The sequence below is a fragment of the Clupea harengus genome, chromosome 4, assembly GCF_900700415.2.
Source record: "Clupea harengus chromosome 4, Ch_v2.0.2, whole genome shotgun sequence".
Classification (NCBI taxonomy): domain Eukaryota; kingdom Metazoa; phylum Chordata; class Actinopteri; order Clupeiformes; family Clupeidae; genus Clupea; species Clupea harengus.
This window is the reverse complement of record NC_045155.1, coordinates 11,411,789-11,431,609: the sequence shown is the minus strand read 5'-3', so window position 1 is coordinate 11,431,609 and position 19,821 is coordinate 11,411,789. Positions and strand designations below refer to the sequence as shown.

The window sequence follows — 19,821 nt, the reverse complement described above, 5'->3', positions numbered from 1 at the left end:
AATAAATCACACTTAGTTAATAACAAAATGGATGCGTATCTAAAGTAGTCTATAGGTCTATCCTTGCTGATAACAAATTTTAACCTGTTAGTCCTACAAGAGTATACTCGATTGCTGCAATGAATACATTCATCAATCACAATCATTCTAGCTAATGACGAGTTGTAGACTGCTAACTTCTTAACATGCCACAGAACCGGCATTTATAGTTCGAATGCTTAAAATGTCAAAACACCACTAGCACTTTTAACTTCATAAGAGCCCATATTGACTGTCCAAGTCAGACACACGGTAGTCTATGTGTCAAAACCACATCTTTAGATGCCAAGACAGTAAACGTCTTTACCTATGGTACCCTATCTCATACAATCGTGATGAGCGTCAGTGCACCTGCAGGAGAGATTTGATATATTTCACATATACGCGATGTTGCCAGTCTTAACGTTACATCGGTCAAGTTCTTGATCGTCTAATGAGTAAATGCATATAAATTGCATAAATTGCAAAATGCATAAAAGAGCAACTCTGATAGATAAACTGACGTCACATTGCTACATTGTGATTTACTATTTTACATGTAAATAACAGAACAGGAAGCACACAAATTAAGGGTTATATACAGCACTGTGCCTTTAACATTTGAGCCGATTGCTGAGGGGCAAATATCTCTCTGCCGGAGCGATTCTCCTCCCCTCTATGGATTATTCAACAAGTTGAGTTCGTGGCCATCCGCAGCAACCGCGACTAGCAGGGACGAATTCATCTCCAGAGATGGGCTATGTCGTGTTCTCTGCCGGAGAGCGTAATATTGATAAAGTAGTTTCTGAGGGGCGCTGGGAAATGCCGTGACAGACACATAAAAGATATTGTCCTCAGATGAAGTAGCGTTTCTTGTGCGTCGTCGGGGAGAATACAGCAGCACTTTGGTGAATTTACTTATCTTACACTGTATGGCGCAACTGAGAATATGGGTAGTTTGAGGTACGCAAAACGGAACGCACAGTATTGCAATCATTTGGGTTGAGTGTCGCAATTGGAAGGCACCTTAACGGATAATAGTTTACTAAAGTGTCCCTCCTTATAATGTGGTTTTTACCATGATTGTATTTGTTGGACATCGTCTCAGTGCTAACTTTCTCGGAGGTAAGAGGTCCTCCGACTCCTTGCTTTCAAACCCATTAATTTGTAATAAATGTATTCGTCATGGGAATTACTTTTAAATAATTTGGGTAATGAAGACTGTGACCTGTCGAACTCAGGCGAGGCATTTAAATTGCCCCGTGATATGATAGTACGTTTGAAGTCAGGGGCATGAACAGGAGATAATCTCGGAGCAGTCATCATTACTGACAGATCAACACAGGCTCGAAACCACCTCACCTTTTCATGTTGAACTCATAAACTGTTCAAAGGAGACGCGGAGCAGCACTAACCATGGTGGTTGAGCGGACACTTCATGCCGCCAGGCAGGGAGATGTGCAAACTCTAAAAGTGCAATTGGCTGAAAAAGTACTCACTAGCGATGTGAAGGACATGCTTGGAGCGTCACCTGTCCACCATGCAGCCCGGGCGGGGAGGCTGACATGCCTACGTTTCTTGGTGGATGAAGCAGGCCTACCAGGGGACAGTTTAGCAAACAATGGCGCTAGTCCGGCACACGACGCTGCTGCCACGGGTAACCTGGCCTGTTTGCAGTGGCTACTGACTCAAGGAGGCTGCCGCGCCACGGTAAGTGTGGTCAAGAAATTGCTATTACGCAAAGTATGCTCACTTTTGGCTGCATTTTGTGTAGCCTACTTGTGCCAGCTACTTTATGTTTCTACATACATCTATGACCAGAGAATGGTTTCAACTGACCTTGTCACATACTGAGGTCACCGTATCATACACAGTGTATGGTTATCCTGGGAAATTACTCACACCAAATGTATCCTCTGCACTGTCTTAGCCTATGTCGGTAAACTGCTTTCATGGCCTAATCATTCTGTTGCAGAGTCAGTCTTAAGTCCATCTGCTTAGGCAGGAGAAACCTGGTCACGGTACTGTAATCTCTGGACAGGTGTTCATCTGGAATATTCTTTTTGTAGGTTAAGCTAGCCTTGTATGTCATATCTCGTGGTCTGAGTAAGTGTGGGAATATGTCTGTGGGGAGAGTCTGCCACTGTCTGTTTTTCAGTCTCAGAAGGACTGCTGTTATTAAAGTGAAGCAGCCATCTGTCTATACATCTCATTTGTGTAGTCCATATTTCACATCCATAGAAACAACCAAACTGAATGGGCTTCCCAACAGCATTGGACTGCATGTGCAGACACTGGTGCCGCAGACTGTCTGCAAACCAATACAAACAATAAACAAAGAATGGAGTCAGTAGAACACTGTGTATAAAGTAGCCTCGATGCAGTCATACATGGCATGAAAAGTGTGGTTAGGCAGGGGACACTGCCATGTTGTCCACCCAGACTTGTCCCAAAATGAATCGAGAAAGTCATTCATTGTCGGACAGGGTAATTGTTTCCTATCAGTGTTGTTAATAATCAGTGGATTAAAATGCAGATATATTTCTTTCTTGAACATCTCCATCAATCATTCACGGGACTCATTTCTCTGAAAACCACATAAGCAACTGCTGAATAGGAAATCTTTTTTTTTTCTTTTTGCTAAAGCTTCCCAGGATTGTCAAGATACCCATCATGTACACCCCAGTTATCTTTACAGCTGATCTTATCAGGCAAGGTTACCGCATTTCCAGCAGCAACAATTTCATCTGGAAAGGTGTGTTAAGGTTGAACCCTATAAAAGTGCTCGCTGAACTCCCCTCAAACTAAACTGTCCCTACAATGATCACCAAGGTCAGGTGGGGTAAAACCATCTGATCTGTTTTGCACTCAGTTACTGGGTGCACTGGTGTACACTGGTACAACTCAATTCTCAGGGAGCTTGTAAGTGGATTAATGTGTAGTCGAGCGTCTGTTGTTTTGTTGATGTTGTCTACAGCCTGCTTCAAACAGCAGTGGAAGTGGCACAGCCTTCCCGTAATGTGGGTTGAAATTATTTTCTCTGGCTGAGCCTCTTGTGGAAAAGCAAGGACCGTTACTCCAAATACAACTGGCTTGTTTCTTTCCTGCTTCTCCATAGCATGCTCCTAGCGGGTCAGTTTGGGGCTGTGGTTCTCCCAAGACCTCTGCCTTCTGATTACGCCTGCTTCAGTAAATAACACACGTCATGCCATACCTCTCCCATGCATTCCCCTGTTAAGTGTGATGTAGGCTACTTCGAGGCTTAATCCATTAATCCACATGTAATGTGAGCCACTCATGTACAAGTTGATCCCCAACACAAACATATAGAGGAATGTGTCCACGTGCAGTATGGAGCACAGCCTGGTTTTGAGCTCACTGTGTACCTGTAGCGGTTCACTCGGGTGTTTTTGCATGCTGTCAGATGTGTGTTGCCCCCGGGGAGCCAACAGTGCTCAGGTGTGTCTATCTGGCACAGTAGCGAGTTGTTTTCTCTCAGCATATAGTGAGTACTAGCTGAGGTTTTGCATGATGGGGGATCCCATACATAGAGTGCACAGGAAAGAGGATTAGAGCATATGAAGAATGATGCAGCAGTAAAGGGCACTCAGCTGGCAGCACGGAAAATGCAGTGTCACAGACTTTATTAACCGAAAGGTCAACATGAGAGAATAGTTACGTCATTATGTAGGGAAAAATGATTACTGCCTCGGTCTAACTACAAATCAACAGTGTTGGGGAGGCAGGGTTGTCAGATCCAGTCATGTTTATCTCCTGCCTTTAATGGTTGGTTATGAGCCTCCAAAGATAGAGGGAACAGCCACAACAATGCCAGTGGGTGAAATTATTATGACGAAATGCCGGACACTTTTTTTAAGTAAATATTGAGATGATCCATTGTGTTTTACATCAATTTGAAAAGGTCCCACTCACAAATAACGTGACAGAGGTAGATTTAGGGTTAAATATTAGGTAAAACATTTTTGTGTGCCGAAGTCTTTGACACGTGGCAACACTACCAATCCAGAAATATGGCAAAGCACAAAAATTGGACATTACTTTTGAAGGTTACTTACAGATATTTCAAGCTTTCCCTTTCTTCCATCCCTTGTAAGATCAACAAGCAGCTGAATAGGCAGATGAATTGTGTTATGGCAGCTATAGGATCTGGGTATACTACTAGAGTGTTTACATTGTTCCTGAGAGGCCTTGAGAGAAGTTTCTAGAAGAAGGAGAAAGTGATCCCTTTGCTGTTGAGTGCTCTGGAGAAAAGAAAGAGGCACGAAGACGCATGAGTGATTTTTGTTATCATTATAGCCTCCACATTAATGATTAAGATAGCGCTACATTCACTCACATTACATTATAGTAATTGTTACATTATAGCAATTGGTTTGCCACATTCCAGGTGAATTTAACATTTGAATTCTGCATTAAATGCAAATGACCGCTATTTACCAACCACTGTGATCTGTAGATCTATAGATTTTGTAATTTCAAAATTGTGCTCAGTGTTTATAAAGTAGAGATATGTCTTTGCTTGACGGATGTATTTTACCGGTTGAATTAAGCTTTTAAATAATACATGCTTTTGAATAAATTCTTGCTCAAACTATTAGAAATAGTCTACAGTATAATTCATTATTTTTAGTATATTTGTGCAACTGCCTTCTCTGCCTGTATGTGTTGAGAAACCAGAGCAACGTGAGACTTCAGAGGGAAATTGGAACTCTGTGATGCTTGTCAGCCAGTCAGTTCAGCTATATCACCTCTGTGACTTTATGCTCTGAAATAAAATGGAAAAAGCAGAGCCTGCCATGTAATGAGACCTCTCTTTTTCCCTTGCCCATGTCCATTATTGTCAATTATCTTCACCATCCAAGTGAAGAGCCTGAATGGACCGCACACTTGGCAGCTCACAGGCTTTGTATAGCCATGCTGCGTTTGATTTCTTAGTACTATCTGGATGGCATTTTGAATAGGCTTTACTGGAATCATAAATAGTGTAACTGAGATAAAGCTTTGTTGTTGGTGCTGCAACTAATATATCGCTGGGGATAGCTGTGGAGCTAGTGTTGTGCTTGCACCAAATGGTTTGTATTTCTCCAACTGAAACATTGAATTCTAATAGTAGAACTTTGCGTCCATACATGGATCAAGACAGATGTACTGGAATGAATGCCTGTGTTGTTGAAGTTTGTGTAAAAGCTCACACTTGACCTAATGTTATGCTGCTTCAGATGTGCTTATATAGAGTAAGTCCAGCTAAAGTGATGTCATGTGAGGTGCAAGAAAGTAAATACCTGATTCAAGACAGAACGCACTGAACATTCCATAAAAGCATGCTTCAGTTTTACTAGATGTGCTGGAAGAGAATTACATTTTTTTTTTTTATAGATGATCAGTAACATAATCCTTCGTTTCCTAAAAGCCTGGCTGAACAACTACCATAATTAAAGGAGAACGGACCCATGGTGCTTGCTCAACAACGCTTTCAGGAAACAGTCATGGTCAGGACTCATAATGTAAACCGATTTCTATCATCTTGACATGCTTTTCTTCTCTCTCCCACCCTCAGGACAAAGACAGCTCAGGTGCCACAGTTCTCCACCTCGCCTCTCGCTTCAGCCACCACGAGATCACGGACTGGCTGCTGAAGAGTGGCGAGGGCAACCCCAGCGTGTCCACGGAGTCGGGGGCACTTCCTGTGCACTACGCTGCTGCCAAGGGTGACCTCCCTTCCCTACGACTGCTACTGGGCCACAGCCCAAAGTAAGGAAGACCATTCTCCTCTCACATTCTGGAACTGTCAATTTATTACTAGGAGTATCTTTGGCTCGTAACCGAAAGGTTGGTGGATTGCTTCTGACAAAAGCATCTGCCAAATCCTTAAACTTATCACGCCTTGTTTCTGACCCTTATACACTTATTTTGATAAAGGTCGAGGTATGTTAGAGTCACTATTTTGTTGGCAACTGTTGGCTTGTAAGCAGTTAAAAGTGGTTAACTTACAAGGGTGTTGGTTGTAGTTTAATGGCATTGACCTTTTTGTTCCAAAAAAGTGTACGTGGATCCTATGGTGCTCATGCCACAGGACCAACCCTGTAGCAGCAGGTGGACGAACTTTCAGCAGAATCCTGACCCTGGCTGGGAAGCTTATCTTCATCTGTTTAACCTTCTCATTAGACAGATCCATGCATTCCATCCCCTTTTCCCTGGAGGCTTTGTCCTGTTTGATAATCCTTTAACTCAGTCGCTCTTTTTGAAGGGTATCAGAAAAGGATTTCTTTACATTCATTAATGAGCAATTGATTGATGCAGATTTTGTTGTTTGTTTTTCCCTGAATATTTACGTGTGTAATGTGTTATTTCATACAGTAGCAGTGGATGAAGTTACATATGCTACTACCACTGTACACCTAGCTGAAATGCAGTCATTCATCAAAGACAAGCTTGGTATCCAAATTATGCTTCTTCACCAAAAAAGTACCCAGGGCTTGATGGTTGCTTGATGTAGTTTCTAGATAAAAGTATATTTATTTTCACTGTTGTGATCAGAAGTATGACAGATACCATGACCATTTAAGAATGAGTTATTTGAATGTGCTCTGCTAAGATGCTCGTACCTTCCTGGATATGTGCCAACCAGGGATTTCCTTGGAGAGTGTGTGGTGCCAGGCACTTGACACTTGTGTATTTGGCAACAGGGTAGCAGCTCCTCTGCCTTAAGCTTCAGCCACCCCTGCACTGCAACCCCTTTATATGGTCACTAGATCCCTGGGAAGAAACACAACACTGGCCTGCACCATGGGTGGTTGGGGTAGCGTTAGCGACGCACACCTCACCTCTGAAAGTGGTCCTGTGGAAGTGACACCACAGTTACTGTGAGGGCAACACTGAAGTAAATATAAGACCACTTCAATTAGTCATGCAACACAATGAAAATTCTTGACCAGGGCCATATGTTATTAATACATGTGACCTTACGATTACTACTACACTCCTGTTTGGTAACTGTATCCAGAAATCTTAACTTTTGTAAATGCATTTGTAAAGAGGCTGTAAGGAGTTTATGTCTAAAACTTGCCATGCAAACACCAACAACAGGACAGCTGGCACTGATAAAAGCTTGGGCGGCTAGTGGAAAGGACAGGTGTGTTCATCTCCCTTTCATATCAAAATGAACTTGAGAATGTTAGCTAGCTACCGAAAAAAAAACTTAAAAACACTAAAAATATATTGTTTCTTCAGGTTTTGGTTGACTCTCTGTTGTCATCTGTACAGACACATTAAGAACACTATTCTGTTTACTCTTGTGATTCTTTACAGTCCTTACATAAAAGCACTGGGCAACAGCTATGAATTGAAAAGCATGGGTTGCTAGCGCTGTGAGACCTATGGGAGTCTCATAGTCTCAGGAGGGTGCCTGTATATTGTTTCCAACTTATAGCTGGCGTTCTACATCTACCATAAGTCACTATCAGCAGTCGATGGCCATAAAGCTATAAAGTGGTTGGAGAGTGGGTGGTATGGGCCATATCACCTGATGGGGGTTTGCAGGGAAAATTAAACAATTTAATGGGATAGCCTTTGCACTTCAATTTGCACTAAATATCCGCTCCAGTTGCCATAAAGCCATTGTGACCCGTTAATGTTTAACCGGTTATGTCAGCAACTTCTGTCTTGAAATGGTGTTACAATGATTTGCTTGGCTAGATCAAAGCCAGTGCCAGAGAAAATGCAGGCTCCAGCTGGCTGTTGGCCGCTCTCTTGCTGGTGCTGCTGAAACATCGTTCTTTGGGCTGTGGACTGATTGGTGTGTGCGTGTGTGTGTGTGTGTGTGTGTCTGTCTGTTTGTGTGAGTCTTTTTATGTTTGTGTGTGTGTCTGTTTGTGTGTTTGAGTGTTTGTATGTATCCTCTGAAACTTTAATCAGGAAGAGAGAGCTGGCCATGCCTGATAGCACAACCCCATTCAGCCAACAGCTTTGTGTACCTTGGTTGCCGTAGCTACCCCAAACAGCTAACCAATGACAATCCAATAGGAGAAAGGAACGCATCTGAATAGCGGCGACTCCTTTCTAGTAGTCGGGCGTTTGCTTTGTTTAGATGTGGCACTCTTTGCAGGAAAGAGATAAGATTGTCCTAATGAGGCCACCATCTTCTAAGCAGAGTTATGGCATTATGTTTCAGCAGATATGTGTGTCTCAGTGTGTATGGTTATAAGAAACTTCACATTCAAATGGATATCTGTGATAAATGTGATGTGGATTTATTAGTAGACATTCAATGGTCTCTGATTTAATTAGTGTTATAAAAAATCAAATTGCTATCAACCCTATGAGCCTTTTTGAATGTGTTATCTACCTAAAACGGTCAGTAATAGAACAAAGTAATAGAGAAAACATTAAAAGTGCCTTCATACCAGCATTTTAATTTCATGTCTGAAATTGTGTCACATTTTTTTGTATCAAAGGATTACGCACATGTGTCAGTCTGTACAATCCCACTGACACATTTTTGCACATTGTGTCAGTTAAAGTGATTTTCCTTTGAAGGCCCTTTCAACAGGCTGGCATGCTTGAGGCTTTTATAATACGCCATATCCCTACCAGACCCCCAGCTAAGCTTTTCATGACAGTATCAGTGTCTTAACAGGAAGGCTTAGATTGGATGTGACAGATGTAGATGAATTTACACACAATGGAGAGACAATTTATGAGGCTTAATTGCATGGGGGTATTGTTCTCTTACACACACACACACACACACACACACACACACACACACACACACACACACATGTAGACGCACACATACACACAACAAATGTAGACATGTTGACCCGTATAGACAGAGCACGGACTGTTGCAGATAATAGCTGTTCACAAAGGCAGAGAATGAATCAAGCATTCATTGAATAGCTATAAAAGTCCCAGTGACATGTACAATAGCAGATAGAGAGAGAGCAAGAAAGAGAGAGAGAGAAACGTGTTATGCAATCAATTAGTAGAGATTAAGAGCTTTTTCTCCTTGGCCCGATGACTGTGCTGAGAGGAGAGGGGAGGTAGGCCGCTAAAGGCTGCGAATATTCCAGACATTTGAACCAGTCAGCCATCCAGGCTTTCAGGCCTCACTCTTGCTCTCTGTGCTGAGAGGCAGCAAGGGGGGTCAGGTCAGAGACAGGTGTGTTCCCATGATTCTGTGCTAGTTAAAGCAGGGCACTGATGTCTCAGCAGGCAGCGGGGTTCTGGAGAACAAACTGCCTCTCTCTCTCTTTCTCTCCCTGGGCTTGGCTGCTAGACGGACTCACGCTTGACCTTTGGGGCTGTATTCGCTCTGTTAGCAGCCTATGGGTCAATTAACATGGAGGGTGAAGTTATTTTCCACTAAATGTCACAGTTGGATATAAATGTCTCTGAGGTACTACTTTTCCCTCATGCAGATATTGACCGAAGATTAATCAACATATATACATACGTACATCATATTTAGTGTTATTAGTGTCCTGTTGAAAGTTGAAATGTTGGCATGATCTACAGTGATGTGAAGAAACTGATTAAGAGAGAGAACTAATATTTAGTTTAGATTTGAATTAGCTATTTTTCTTCTGGCATCCGCTGCTTTCCCTTCATATGATGAGGCATGGCCCTATAGCTGCTTGGGTGTTTGTGTCTCAGCAGAAGACTTCAGCAGGGCTCAGGTGGGGGAAGGGTTGGGGGGAGGGAGCAACATATGGCCGGGCTGAGGGACCAAAACAAGACACCGCAGCGGCAAGTAAAGAGAGATAAGTAAAGCCCTTCTCCCTGTGGGTCTGCCGCAGGCGTGGCCATCCTGCTTGCTTGGCTGAGTGGCCACGGCGTTGAGGGAGACCTGAGCCAAGCGTCTCCGGGCCCAGTGGAGGAAGTTTCTTTCCAGAAACCTGGTGGTGGGGGGGTTTGGAACGGTTCCCTCACCGTTCTGTCCTCACCTCTGTGTGACTCGGCCGTCGCCGTGGAGGGTGATGTTTTGTCCAGGCTCTGAATAATTTACACAGGAAGGGCCTTTGAGAGCTCAATGAGCCTCCATCAGACCACTAAGCTATTTGCTAGACCACATCTATTACATTACTAATAATTAAGCTAACAGCTACCTGAGTTACTCAGAACACGGCTAAGGAGCATCACATGACGCAGTGACACCCATGAATTTAGTTGCACTGCTGAATCAATTAGCAGTGGTTTGTAATTGGTGATGATGGCAGAGGAAAAAGTAATTTAACAGATTTTTTTTCTAGAAGTTTACCAGAAGTTTCTGGAAATATAGTAGGACCTGAATGACTTAGATGGCCCTTGTATGTGTGTTTCAGTAAATGTGGTTGAGGGAATAAACAGCTGTATATGCTGGTGTACATGCGTGGGTGCAGATGTATTTATGTGCGCATGGCTGAGTATGATCGTAACTGTGTCGTGTGTGTGTGTGTGTGTATTTATATATCTTTCTCTGTATATGTGTGTGTCTGTATGGTGGCTCCCTGTGCTCCTGTGTCGCAGGTGAGTGGCCGGCTTGTTGGGTTTCACTCATGAATGATTCAGGTGTCAGCTCACTTCCTGATGGCAGTGCCACTGATTAAGGGCCCTTCCGGTCTAAAATATTCATCATTTTGCTTTTATCCGTAACCTTTATCCCATCTATAGAGTAATATCATCACTTATAAGTATATCACAGATATATTTTGCATTAGTTGATTATTATGTTTCATTGTGGGATGGTCTTGTAGTAGCCTAGTTAGGCTCTCAACATAATTAATGATGTTTACATTCCACTTCTAACCTCTTTTAACCCCACAAGGGAATGAGGAAAGCTAGTAATGAGCTGGAAAGAGAGAGTGAAAAAGCAAGGTGTTCGAGTAGGTTACAGCAGGTTATGACGGGGGACGACCCCCCCCCCCCTTGTCTTCTTCTCCCCCTCACGTCCGTCTACCGCCTCTGCTCCTCCTGTCTCGTGTCTCGTGTCTTCACTGTCGTCGTCGTCGTGGCTGCTTGTTAGCGCTGAGTGTGAGTGGAACCACTGGAGTGGTAATCCTCTTAAGAGACTCCCTGCTAACTTGTCAGTCATTGTCCAAATAAAGCCGCGCCTTATGGGATTTAGATGGGGGGGGGTGGGGCGGGTGGAGAGGCTGCTGCTCACTCCCTGACCTCCTGTGGTGACGCTGTGCTAGGATCTGGGGCAGAGGTATTAGCCTCCCTGGTCTGGCCTCTGCCCTGTGCTACCGTAGAGGGCCATTCCTGTCATAGCCTCTCCCTAGACAACCCTCAGAGGGACAGAGACGTGAAGGGCCTACCAACCATCCAGATTTAATTGTGTGTCAGCGTCTAGAAATATTCATAATATTCTTGATTATTTATTTTGAGCTGGTGTATTTCTCCCATTTGGTTTTGTTTCGTTATGCACCTGTTTGCAGAAGAATTTCACAGAACACTAGCTGTAGGGATGGAATAACAGCTCTAGGGCTAAGAAAATCAGATCTACAAGGGTGTTTCTTTAGTGGATAGCCAGGTAAAAAGTATAGGAATCTCAGTCTTGAGATTCTGAACATTCACCAGTACACTTGTAGTTACCAGCTACATGGTACATTAAACAAAAGGCCCAAGATTGTGTCTAAACAACTCAACTGGTACATCAGACATGTACATATTAGAAATGTGTTTTGTATCCGAAATTAACATGGAGAGATGAGGATGGCCATACTTGACATTGGGCTTAATTTAGAAACTAATTTGGACATAATCAATACTGATACTCTCTGATAGGGTTCATCTATTACTACACAGCTAGTGAAGGCATAAATGGTCAAAGTGAGAAGTTGTGTTTCTGGGAGCCTATATTAAGATATACTGTAAGTGTTTTGGCATTGCAAACTTAATGATGTTTGATATACACGTATTTTGGACCTCTATCTTGCTTTCGAAATTGCTTTTGTAACACAGACCGGTTAAGACTTCAGATCCAGACAGTGGACTTTACTCACTCTATATAGGGGGCTTATTTCTGGGTAAGCAGGTTGAAAGCCGAGCGACCTTTGCTTTGTGTTTGTGAGCCTGAAGGTCCTCAGTCCTGAGGCTCTCAGGGTCGACGTGATCAGATTTTCAAAAATAGAAAGCCTTACCTTACTCAGAACCAAGTCCCACCTCACTTTCCACTGACCAAAGGTCGCAGGGCATGCGCCCAGACACCAACACACACCTCCAGTTTGAAACCCAAACAGAGGATTAGCTGGCCTTTTGACACCTCTTGATCACGCTTTCTCTCTCCCTGTTTACCTTGCAGCGTTGTCAATTTCCAAACCAAGATTGGTGCCACACCCCTTTACCTGGCCTGCCAGGAGGGTCACATGGAGGTGGTCCAGTACCTGGTGAAGGACTGCGGGGCGGACCCCAGCATACGAGCCAATGACGGGATGACTCCTCTGCATGCCGCCGCCCAGATGGGACACAACACTGTCATTGTTTGGCTGGTAAGAGAGCAGAGGGAGGAGTCAGCTTTCACTACAGGAAACTTATCCACCTCTAGGGGAATGTGTTGATGAAATGGCCCTTTCCTTTTAAAGCGTCTGTAAGCGATATGTTTACGGAATAATTGAATTGCCGGCTTGAGATCCCTGTAGGTATGACAAAAAAAGATTCTCTGGGACAGACAAAACTCCAAGTCTGGCTGCCTTAATCAGTTCTTAAACTTCCAAAGAGAAAGGATGGGTTGGACTTAAGTTTCTAAGAAATGCTAGGATCACTTACATCACCTTTAAACTACTAGCTAAAGCATGTCCCTATGGAGGATATCATACTAAACTCATACTTTAAGTGTGGGAGGGGATTGGTAGACAGCATCTGAATCCTCAATTCTCAAGAGTGCTCTGACGGGGATTCTTAGGCCGACACTCTTCTAGACAAAAGACCACGAGGCGAATAGAATATTTCTGGAGGTGTATTTCAAGGCGCTCCTGCAGGGAGTCAATTCCAACATCAAGTAGAGGCAGGCAAAGACTGAAGAGGCACCACAGTGTTACAGGTTAAATACCAGTCAATCATGGGAGGATACATTGGGGGTGATAGGTCAACATTGGGAAGGTTCTACAGGTCAAGGTTGGGAAGGGGAGGTGACCTTCTTACGGAATGTTCCGGAACACGCACACAAAGGCAAGATGGTGGACATGATGTTGTGTATCCCTCCACCTAGGCAGGCAGGCAGGATGTCTGCTGGGGTGTCAAGAGCATACATTCATGAGGCCTACTTAGCATAAGCCATGGTTGTGGCTTCCCAGGGGTGTGCCCAGACTGTCAATACACACACACACACACACACACACACACACATGAGAACATACTTGCAATGCGATGGTAAGTATATAAATGAATGTAACATTGTTTATATGTGCTTTGCCCTGTCATGACCTAAGCCTCAAGCGGCATATGTGACTTCTCACTGCCCATTTGTAACTGTAACTAAGCATCTTGTGTGTACATTTGTCCGTATGTGTGCATATGTGGACTGTGTGTGTTTGTGTGTCTACAGATGAGCTTCTCAGAGATCAGCCTGGCAGACAGGGATAACGACGGTGCCACCGGCATGCACTTTGCGGCCAGCCGCGGCCATGCCAAGGTGCTCAGCTGGCTGCTGCTGCACGGGGGCGAGATTGTGATGGACAGCTGGGGGGGCACGCCCCTGCACGACGCGGCGGAGAATGGGGAGCTGGAGGTGGGTGGACCGCAAAGCTTAGCAGGGATAATTGAGGTGTTACGAAAGCATTCGCTCCATCCATTACAACCACTGCTGTAGGGATTGAGCCAAGCTTGTGGAAAGTGTATATAAGGATGTGTGTGGATGTGCAAATGTTTGAAAGGTGGTCAAATAAAACGTTTTTGGCGTCTTGCTCAGGAGTGGAAAATTAAGCCAGTGGATTGCGAAGGCGTTATTGACGAAGGCGTTAAGCAGAGCAGTGAACTGCTTAATTCTGTCATCATTCCAAAACACAGACTTTGGTCTAGAATAAGATAGCGAGGGGAACTCTCTCTCTCTAAGGGATAATTTTAGCTCAGTACAAATGACTCTGTCATTAGCTTGTAGACTTGCTGAGTGTCTTGTTCATTAGTTAGTGTTTTGTTACCAAGGTAAATGGCCACATTGCCATGACCTTATTCTGCCAAGAAAAACAGTTCTGCATGATACATCTTGAGGGGTTAGTTGCCACTAGCACATATAGCAGTGTGTGTGTGTGTTTGTGTGTGTGTGATTGTGTGTGTGTGTTTGTGTGTGTGTGTGTGTGTGTGTGTGTGTGAGAAAGATACTGAGAGAGAGAGAGGATGTACATGAATGAGAGTGAATGAGAGTGCTTGTGTGTTTGTGTGTGTCTGTGTGAGGTTCTGTGATTGGGAGAAAAAGAGAATATTTCATTTTGGTAATAGGATTATGACCCAGTGAATGTGTTTCGCTCAGTAGGGTTGTTTCCCCAAAGTAAACCAGGTATTGCAGAATCTAAGTCCCTCAGACCTCAAGCGGCCTTAAAAGCTGTAGCTATTCTGCTGTTTGGTGGAGCAATCCTGTAGAAAAATTCTCTTCCGAAGGATCTCTGAGAGTGTTGTAAGTAATTTCTTCTGTAAAGTTGATTTTTATATGTACTTTAGGCCAACCTTTAATAACTTTTGTTCATTTTTCTTTAGTGGGGATGACTAGTTTCATCTACAAGTTAGCATTTGTTAGCTTATATAGTGTGTGGTTTCTTAACAACAGCGTTCCAAAGTTTGTGTAGTTTCGGTTTAAGTGGCAGACATAATAGCACTCTTGTGTCTGGCATGCTGTGCTTGTATCTGTGGGTCTTTTTGTGATTTTGTGTGAGAGTGGCTTGAAAGGCAGGTTGTATGAATGAGGGTGAAAAGCACAGCAGACAATGGGGAGTTATGTGCTCCTACACCCTACCCTACCCCTGCATGGAGGCTGCTCTCTGGAGGGAAGATGTGCTATTGTCTCTCTCTCAAGCTTTTGTATTTAGCAGCTGCTGTGAACCTCTCCTCTCTTGTGTCCCAACCCTTCACTGGCTCTGACAACACAAGGCAGGGAGATGGCCCCCACACTCATGCCAACTACAGCACTATATGGAAATGATAGGCTTCCCAAACAAGGGGTTTTCCAGATTCCTTTGCAAACATGCTGGCAAATATTTTAGTTTATGTGACAGTTTATTTTGTTGTTATAGGTTTTGACCAGCTTGATTGCCTTTTTTAATATTTGTATACAGCATGGAGGATACCTCCTTTTTGGTGGTAGTTTGGCTACTCGCCTGTCAGTCAGTTGTACTGGTTCATTCTGCATTACCTGGAGCATGCCAGTATGAATGTAACTGAAGAATGTGATTTCCTATCTGCGCTCAGCAATTCGTTTTGTGATCTTTGGTCCCATGTGGAGTTCGATAATGATTAAACTCAGCCTCTTTGTAATCTAAAGGTTCGCACATTATTTAGATTCCTGTGGACATTGAGCCCACATTTAAACTCAGCATTTTCAGTTAGCTGTACTGATATGTTGTATTTTCCCTCCTCTCTTCAAGTTCATCTTAGTCCTCTCCTTTCTTTCTCTTCTACAGCTATCTTTTTCATTTGTGTGGTCATAAATCAGAAAGTACAGGCACTATATTACACAAGTGTATTAATAAGCTCATTATCAGATCATTACTGAATATTGAACTCCTGAATGTTCTCTTCCCCTCAGTGCTGTCAGATCCTGGTGGTTAATGGAGTGGACCTTGGCGTCCGTGACCAGGATGGCTTCACTGCTGCAGACCTGGCTGAGTACAACGGACATCCCCAGTGTGCCAAGTACCTGCGCACCGTGGAGAACATGGTGAGTGCTGGGCTGCTGGGACCACATGGTCATTCTCATAGAGTAGAGTCCAGCATTGGGGGCCATTCTGTTTAGACCCAGATGAGTTTGAGGGGTGAATCTGATACCCCATGGAGGAAATCAAAATAACTTGGAAACAGACTTTCACCTGTATCCAGCATGATCTCTGTGGCCTATAGGGACGTAATGTCATTTTTGTTTTACCGGAAGCGTCTGAAATTGATTTGTACCATTAGACATTATACTCTACTGTTGAGCTTTGCTATGCAATTGTGCTTTAACTTCAGACTTGGCTTGAACAATTAAAATAAAAACTTGACCACTATACTTGACCACTAAGCTGTGTGTTCCACCTTTGTCTTGCACTTGCATAGCTGATGCTGTTCTGTGCAGTAGAGCATTCTGGTCCTGTGCGTGTTCTCACAGGACAGTTCTGTTTTTTTTATACGACATAGAGCTCACTGATATATATCCATAACAAGGAAAGACACATTTTTGGGGTCAGGAGTGAGTTATGTGAAGCAGAGTCTCAGTATCTCAGAATGCTTTGTTCGCTTTCTGCACTAATTGTGAGCTACGGCAGGTGAGGCCTCTGCTCCAGCTCCCCTGTGTGTGGCGTCTGGCCTGGGGGCAGTGTGTCTCTCTACTGGCCTGGGGGCAGTGTGTCTCTCCACTGGGCTGCGGGCAGGGCAGAGCCCAGGGAGAAGACGCTCTGTTATTTCCCCTTCTGCCTGGGAGCCAAGGCCAGAGGAACCTGCCTTTGTAAACATTATCATCCGTGTGCGGAGCCAAGGGAAATGGCTGGGACGTGCGTCTTGCTACGAGGAGAGTCGCCGTGTTTTGTTGGGCAGACGGAAGCTGCTGTGTGTGTATAAAGTCTCAGCAATGGCAGATTTAAAGACCATGTCCGAAATCTTGGCGTTCTAATAGACTCTAATAGATCTTCCCATCACCAGCCATATCAAAGCAATCACCAAAATGTCTTTCTGCTATCTTAAAAATATAACCAGAATCAAGGATTTGGTGTCCCAAAAAGACCAAGAGAAGCTTCATCCATGCTTTCATCTCCAGTAAGATGGACTACTGCAATGGTCTCTTAACTAGACTTCCCAAAAAGACCACTAAACAGCTACAGCTCATTCAGAAAGCTGCTGTAAGAGTTTTAGCAGGACCAAGAGAGCAGAGCATAGTACTCCAGTTCTAAAATCTATAAACTGGCTTCCAAATTTTAAAATGCTGCTACTAGTCTATAAATCACTGAATGGTTTAGGCCCTGAATACATCTCTGATATGTTTAAAGAATATAAACCGAGTAAGGCTCTTAGATCCATGGACTCAGGTCAGCTAGAAGAGCCCTGAGTCAAAACTAAACATGGTGAAGCAGCACCAACTGGAACAAACTGCCAGAAGACCTCAGATGTGCCCCAAACGTAGAAAATGTCAAATCCAGGTAAAAAAACACTTCTCTTTTCACGTGCTTATGATTTAGCCCCAAAACAATGCACTCTATTCTTACTGCACTTTTTAAAGGGGCCGTGTGTAGTTTTTAATGACATCTAGTAGTAGAAATAGAATATAGTATTCGTAATTATGTTTTCATTGGTGTATAATTACCTGTAACCGTGCTTCGTTAGCTTAGAATGAACCCTTCATGTCTACATAGGGAACCATGTTTCTACAGTAGTCCAGAATGGACAAACTTTTAGCACTCGGCATTATGGCATTTGACGGCCACCGTAGGTACTCGCACACGCTTGTAAAGGGAAGGGTATTCATCTCACCACCAGATGCCACCAAAAACTACTCACTGCACCTTTAATTCTGGAAGTTGACCTCTAGTCCTTCCCGATGGGGAAGTAACATCTTGGGCTTATGTGGTGTTCCGAAAGGGAAAAAACACACAGTCAGGGCTACTTCCACTATGTTTTTATTCTACTATTCTTTTAATTATATATTTTTTATTGTTTTTCACTCTTAATCATTTTGTCTTTATTGTTTCTTTGGATGTTGCTTGTGCTTTTATTCCTGTAAATCACATTGAATTGCTTCTGTGGGAGCTGAGGGAGCCGCAACTCAACAGTTGGCAGTTGCTAAGCAGTGTTGCCAGATTGGGTGGGAAAAGGCTTTGGGCTACTTTTCACAATATTGGAAGTTTTTTTGTTTACTGACAGATAACCAAATAATGTTTAATGCACTGCACTGAAGCATCAGTCTCTGATAATTATACATTACAAAATTAAACGTAGCCTGGGCTACCATTTATTCAGCTTGCCACGCAATCAGTTTTTTGAAGTTGGATAGCTATGTCAAAGTGGAGAAAACACAAAAAGGAGGAAAGGAGTGGGAGACAGATATATTGATTCATAGAGATATATTGATTGAAATACATGGATTGCATCTGTTCCACAGGATCCCTCAAAGGCCTGTTGCAAGTACTGCAAAAGCAAGATCAGTGTTCAACTGATTATTAACTAGCCTTCTCTGTACTATTTATTAACTAATCAGGCTAAACTTGCAAAAAAGGCCTGGAGAGAGAGAAAGAGACAGAGATAATTTGGAAAGGATCAATTGTGGGGTTCTGTTGAGCAATATGTGCCAGTTTTTGATGTAATTTTCATTTGGCTATAATTTTTTACGCAAAGCCTACTACTATTAATGTGATACACCAACTTGCAGATAATGGTTTCACATCGACATTAAACAATCCTTGAGAGAGAAATAATGGTACATCAATGGGGCAAGGATTTACTGTGATATTAATGTAGTGAATTAAGGGGGAGGAGGCTCTTATTCCTACATGAGGCCAGCACGGTTAATTAGCATGAAATAAACGGCTTTCGATGTGAGTGGGAATTGGGTGTAAGGAGGTTGGGCGTCCCGTGGCGCTGCATATGACTTTGGGCATTTTGTGAAAAGAGCACTGCATCTTGCTGAAAGTGGTGCTGGTGGATTGTGACAAACTTTGCCTCGCACAGAAACGACCTTCCTCGTAAGGCATGTTCATAGTTTGACAGGACCATCATTCACAATTGCACGTTTGAATCAATAATTCTACTTTGAGTTCCATCCTTATGAGGTGTTCATAAATTTTAAACTGAGTGAACTATCTAATAAATCTCACTATCCCACATCAGCCAGACCTTCCCAGTGTTGTCCCCAGATGTCTGCTTTCACATATCTTTAGTCCTGTAAGATATGGAACTGGGTAGGTGTGGAGCTGCTGTGTGTTCTCAGTGATTTTTGTCCCTTATCTTTTCTACATTCTGTGGTCTGTGCGCTGAAATATTTGGCATTTTCCACATTTCTACAATTTCACATGATTTGAACTCCAAACATTAGCCTCATTGCAGGTCATTTTACATTATACCCCCGGACTGCTGTGCAGAGCATTGATGTTTAGGGGCATATTTTCAGAATCACATGTCAAGCATATATTAAAAAACAGAGGAATAACCACTATACAGAAAGAGTGCTTACTTGCTCGTATCTTTGGATTGAATCAGAGGGATCATTAGTAAATGTCAACCTTTGCTCTTGCGGGCAATGCGGGCCAGCTGGATCATCAGTGCAGATATGACATCACATGGCCCTGTCACATATACCAGGTGCCTAATATAACAGGAACACTCTATCAGCAGAGGACCCAGTTCCTGGTGAGAGTGCAGTTCTCAGTAGAGATGGGAGACATTTATAACTGGCCTGAATGCACTGGAGCTCATCTTAATCAGGGCTGAGATGAACTCTGGCCTGGAGGCCACCGCTGACCCCAGCTGACACAGCCTAGGATTGATCCGTTAGTGATGGTAAACCAGTCAAAATACCTAACAGCTGAAATTCAGTGTAATACCATTCAAATGTACAGGGATCATTTTACATATATGTATTGGGGAAAATCTTTCTTCAGTCTATTTTATGACTGATTTTAAAGTGTC

At 43.3% G+C, this 19,821-nt stretch overlaps 1 protein-coding gene across 7 annotated transcripts in view; it reads left to right on the top strand.

The window, feature by feature from the left end:
- Positions 1 to 624: 624 nt before the first annotated feature.
- The window catches only part of espn (espin), a 48,366-nt gene continuing 29,169 nt past the window's right edge, over positions 625 to 19,821 (top strand). For 4 of the 7 annotated variants that reach the window (XM_031566234.1, XM_031566233.1, XM_031566232.2 and 1 more), the window contains exons 1-5: positions 625 to 1,728; positions 5,597 to 5,790; positions 12,326 to 12,512; positions 13,568 to 13,750; positions 15,758 to 15,889. In XM_031566234.1, coding sequence (XP_031422094.1) covers positions 1,435 to 1,728; positions 5,597 to 5,790; positions 12,326 to 12,512; positions 13,568 to 13,750; positions 15,758 to 15,889 — 990 coding nt within the window. In that variant the 5' untranslated portion in view covers positions 625 to 1,434. The remainder of the gene's footprint in view (positions 1,729 to 5,596; positions 5,791 to 12,325; positions 12,513 to 13,567; positions 13,751 to 15,757; positions 15,890 to 19,821) is intronic. The other 3 variants (XM_031566236.2, XM_031566235.2, XM_042707634.1) reach the window with 1 other exon arrangement.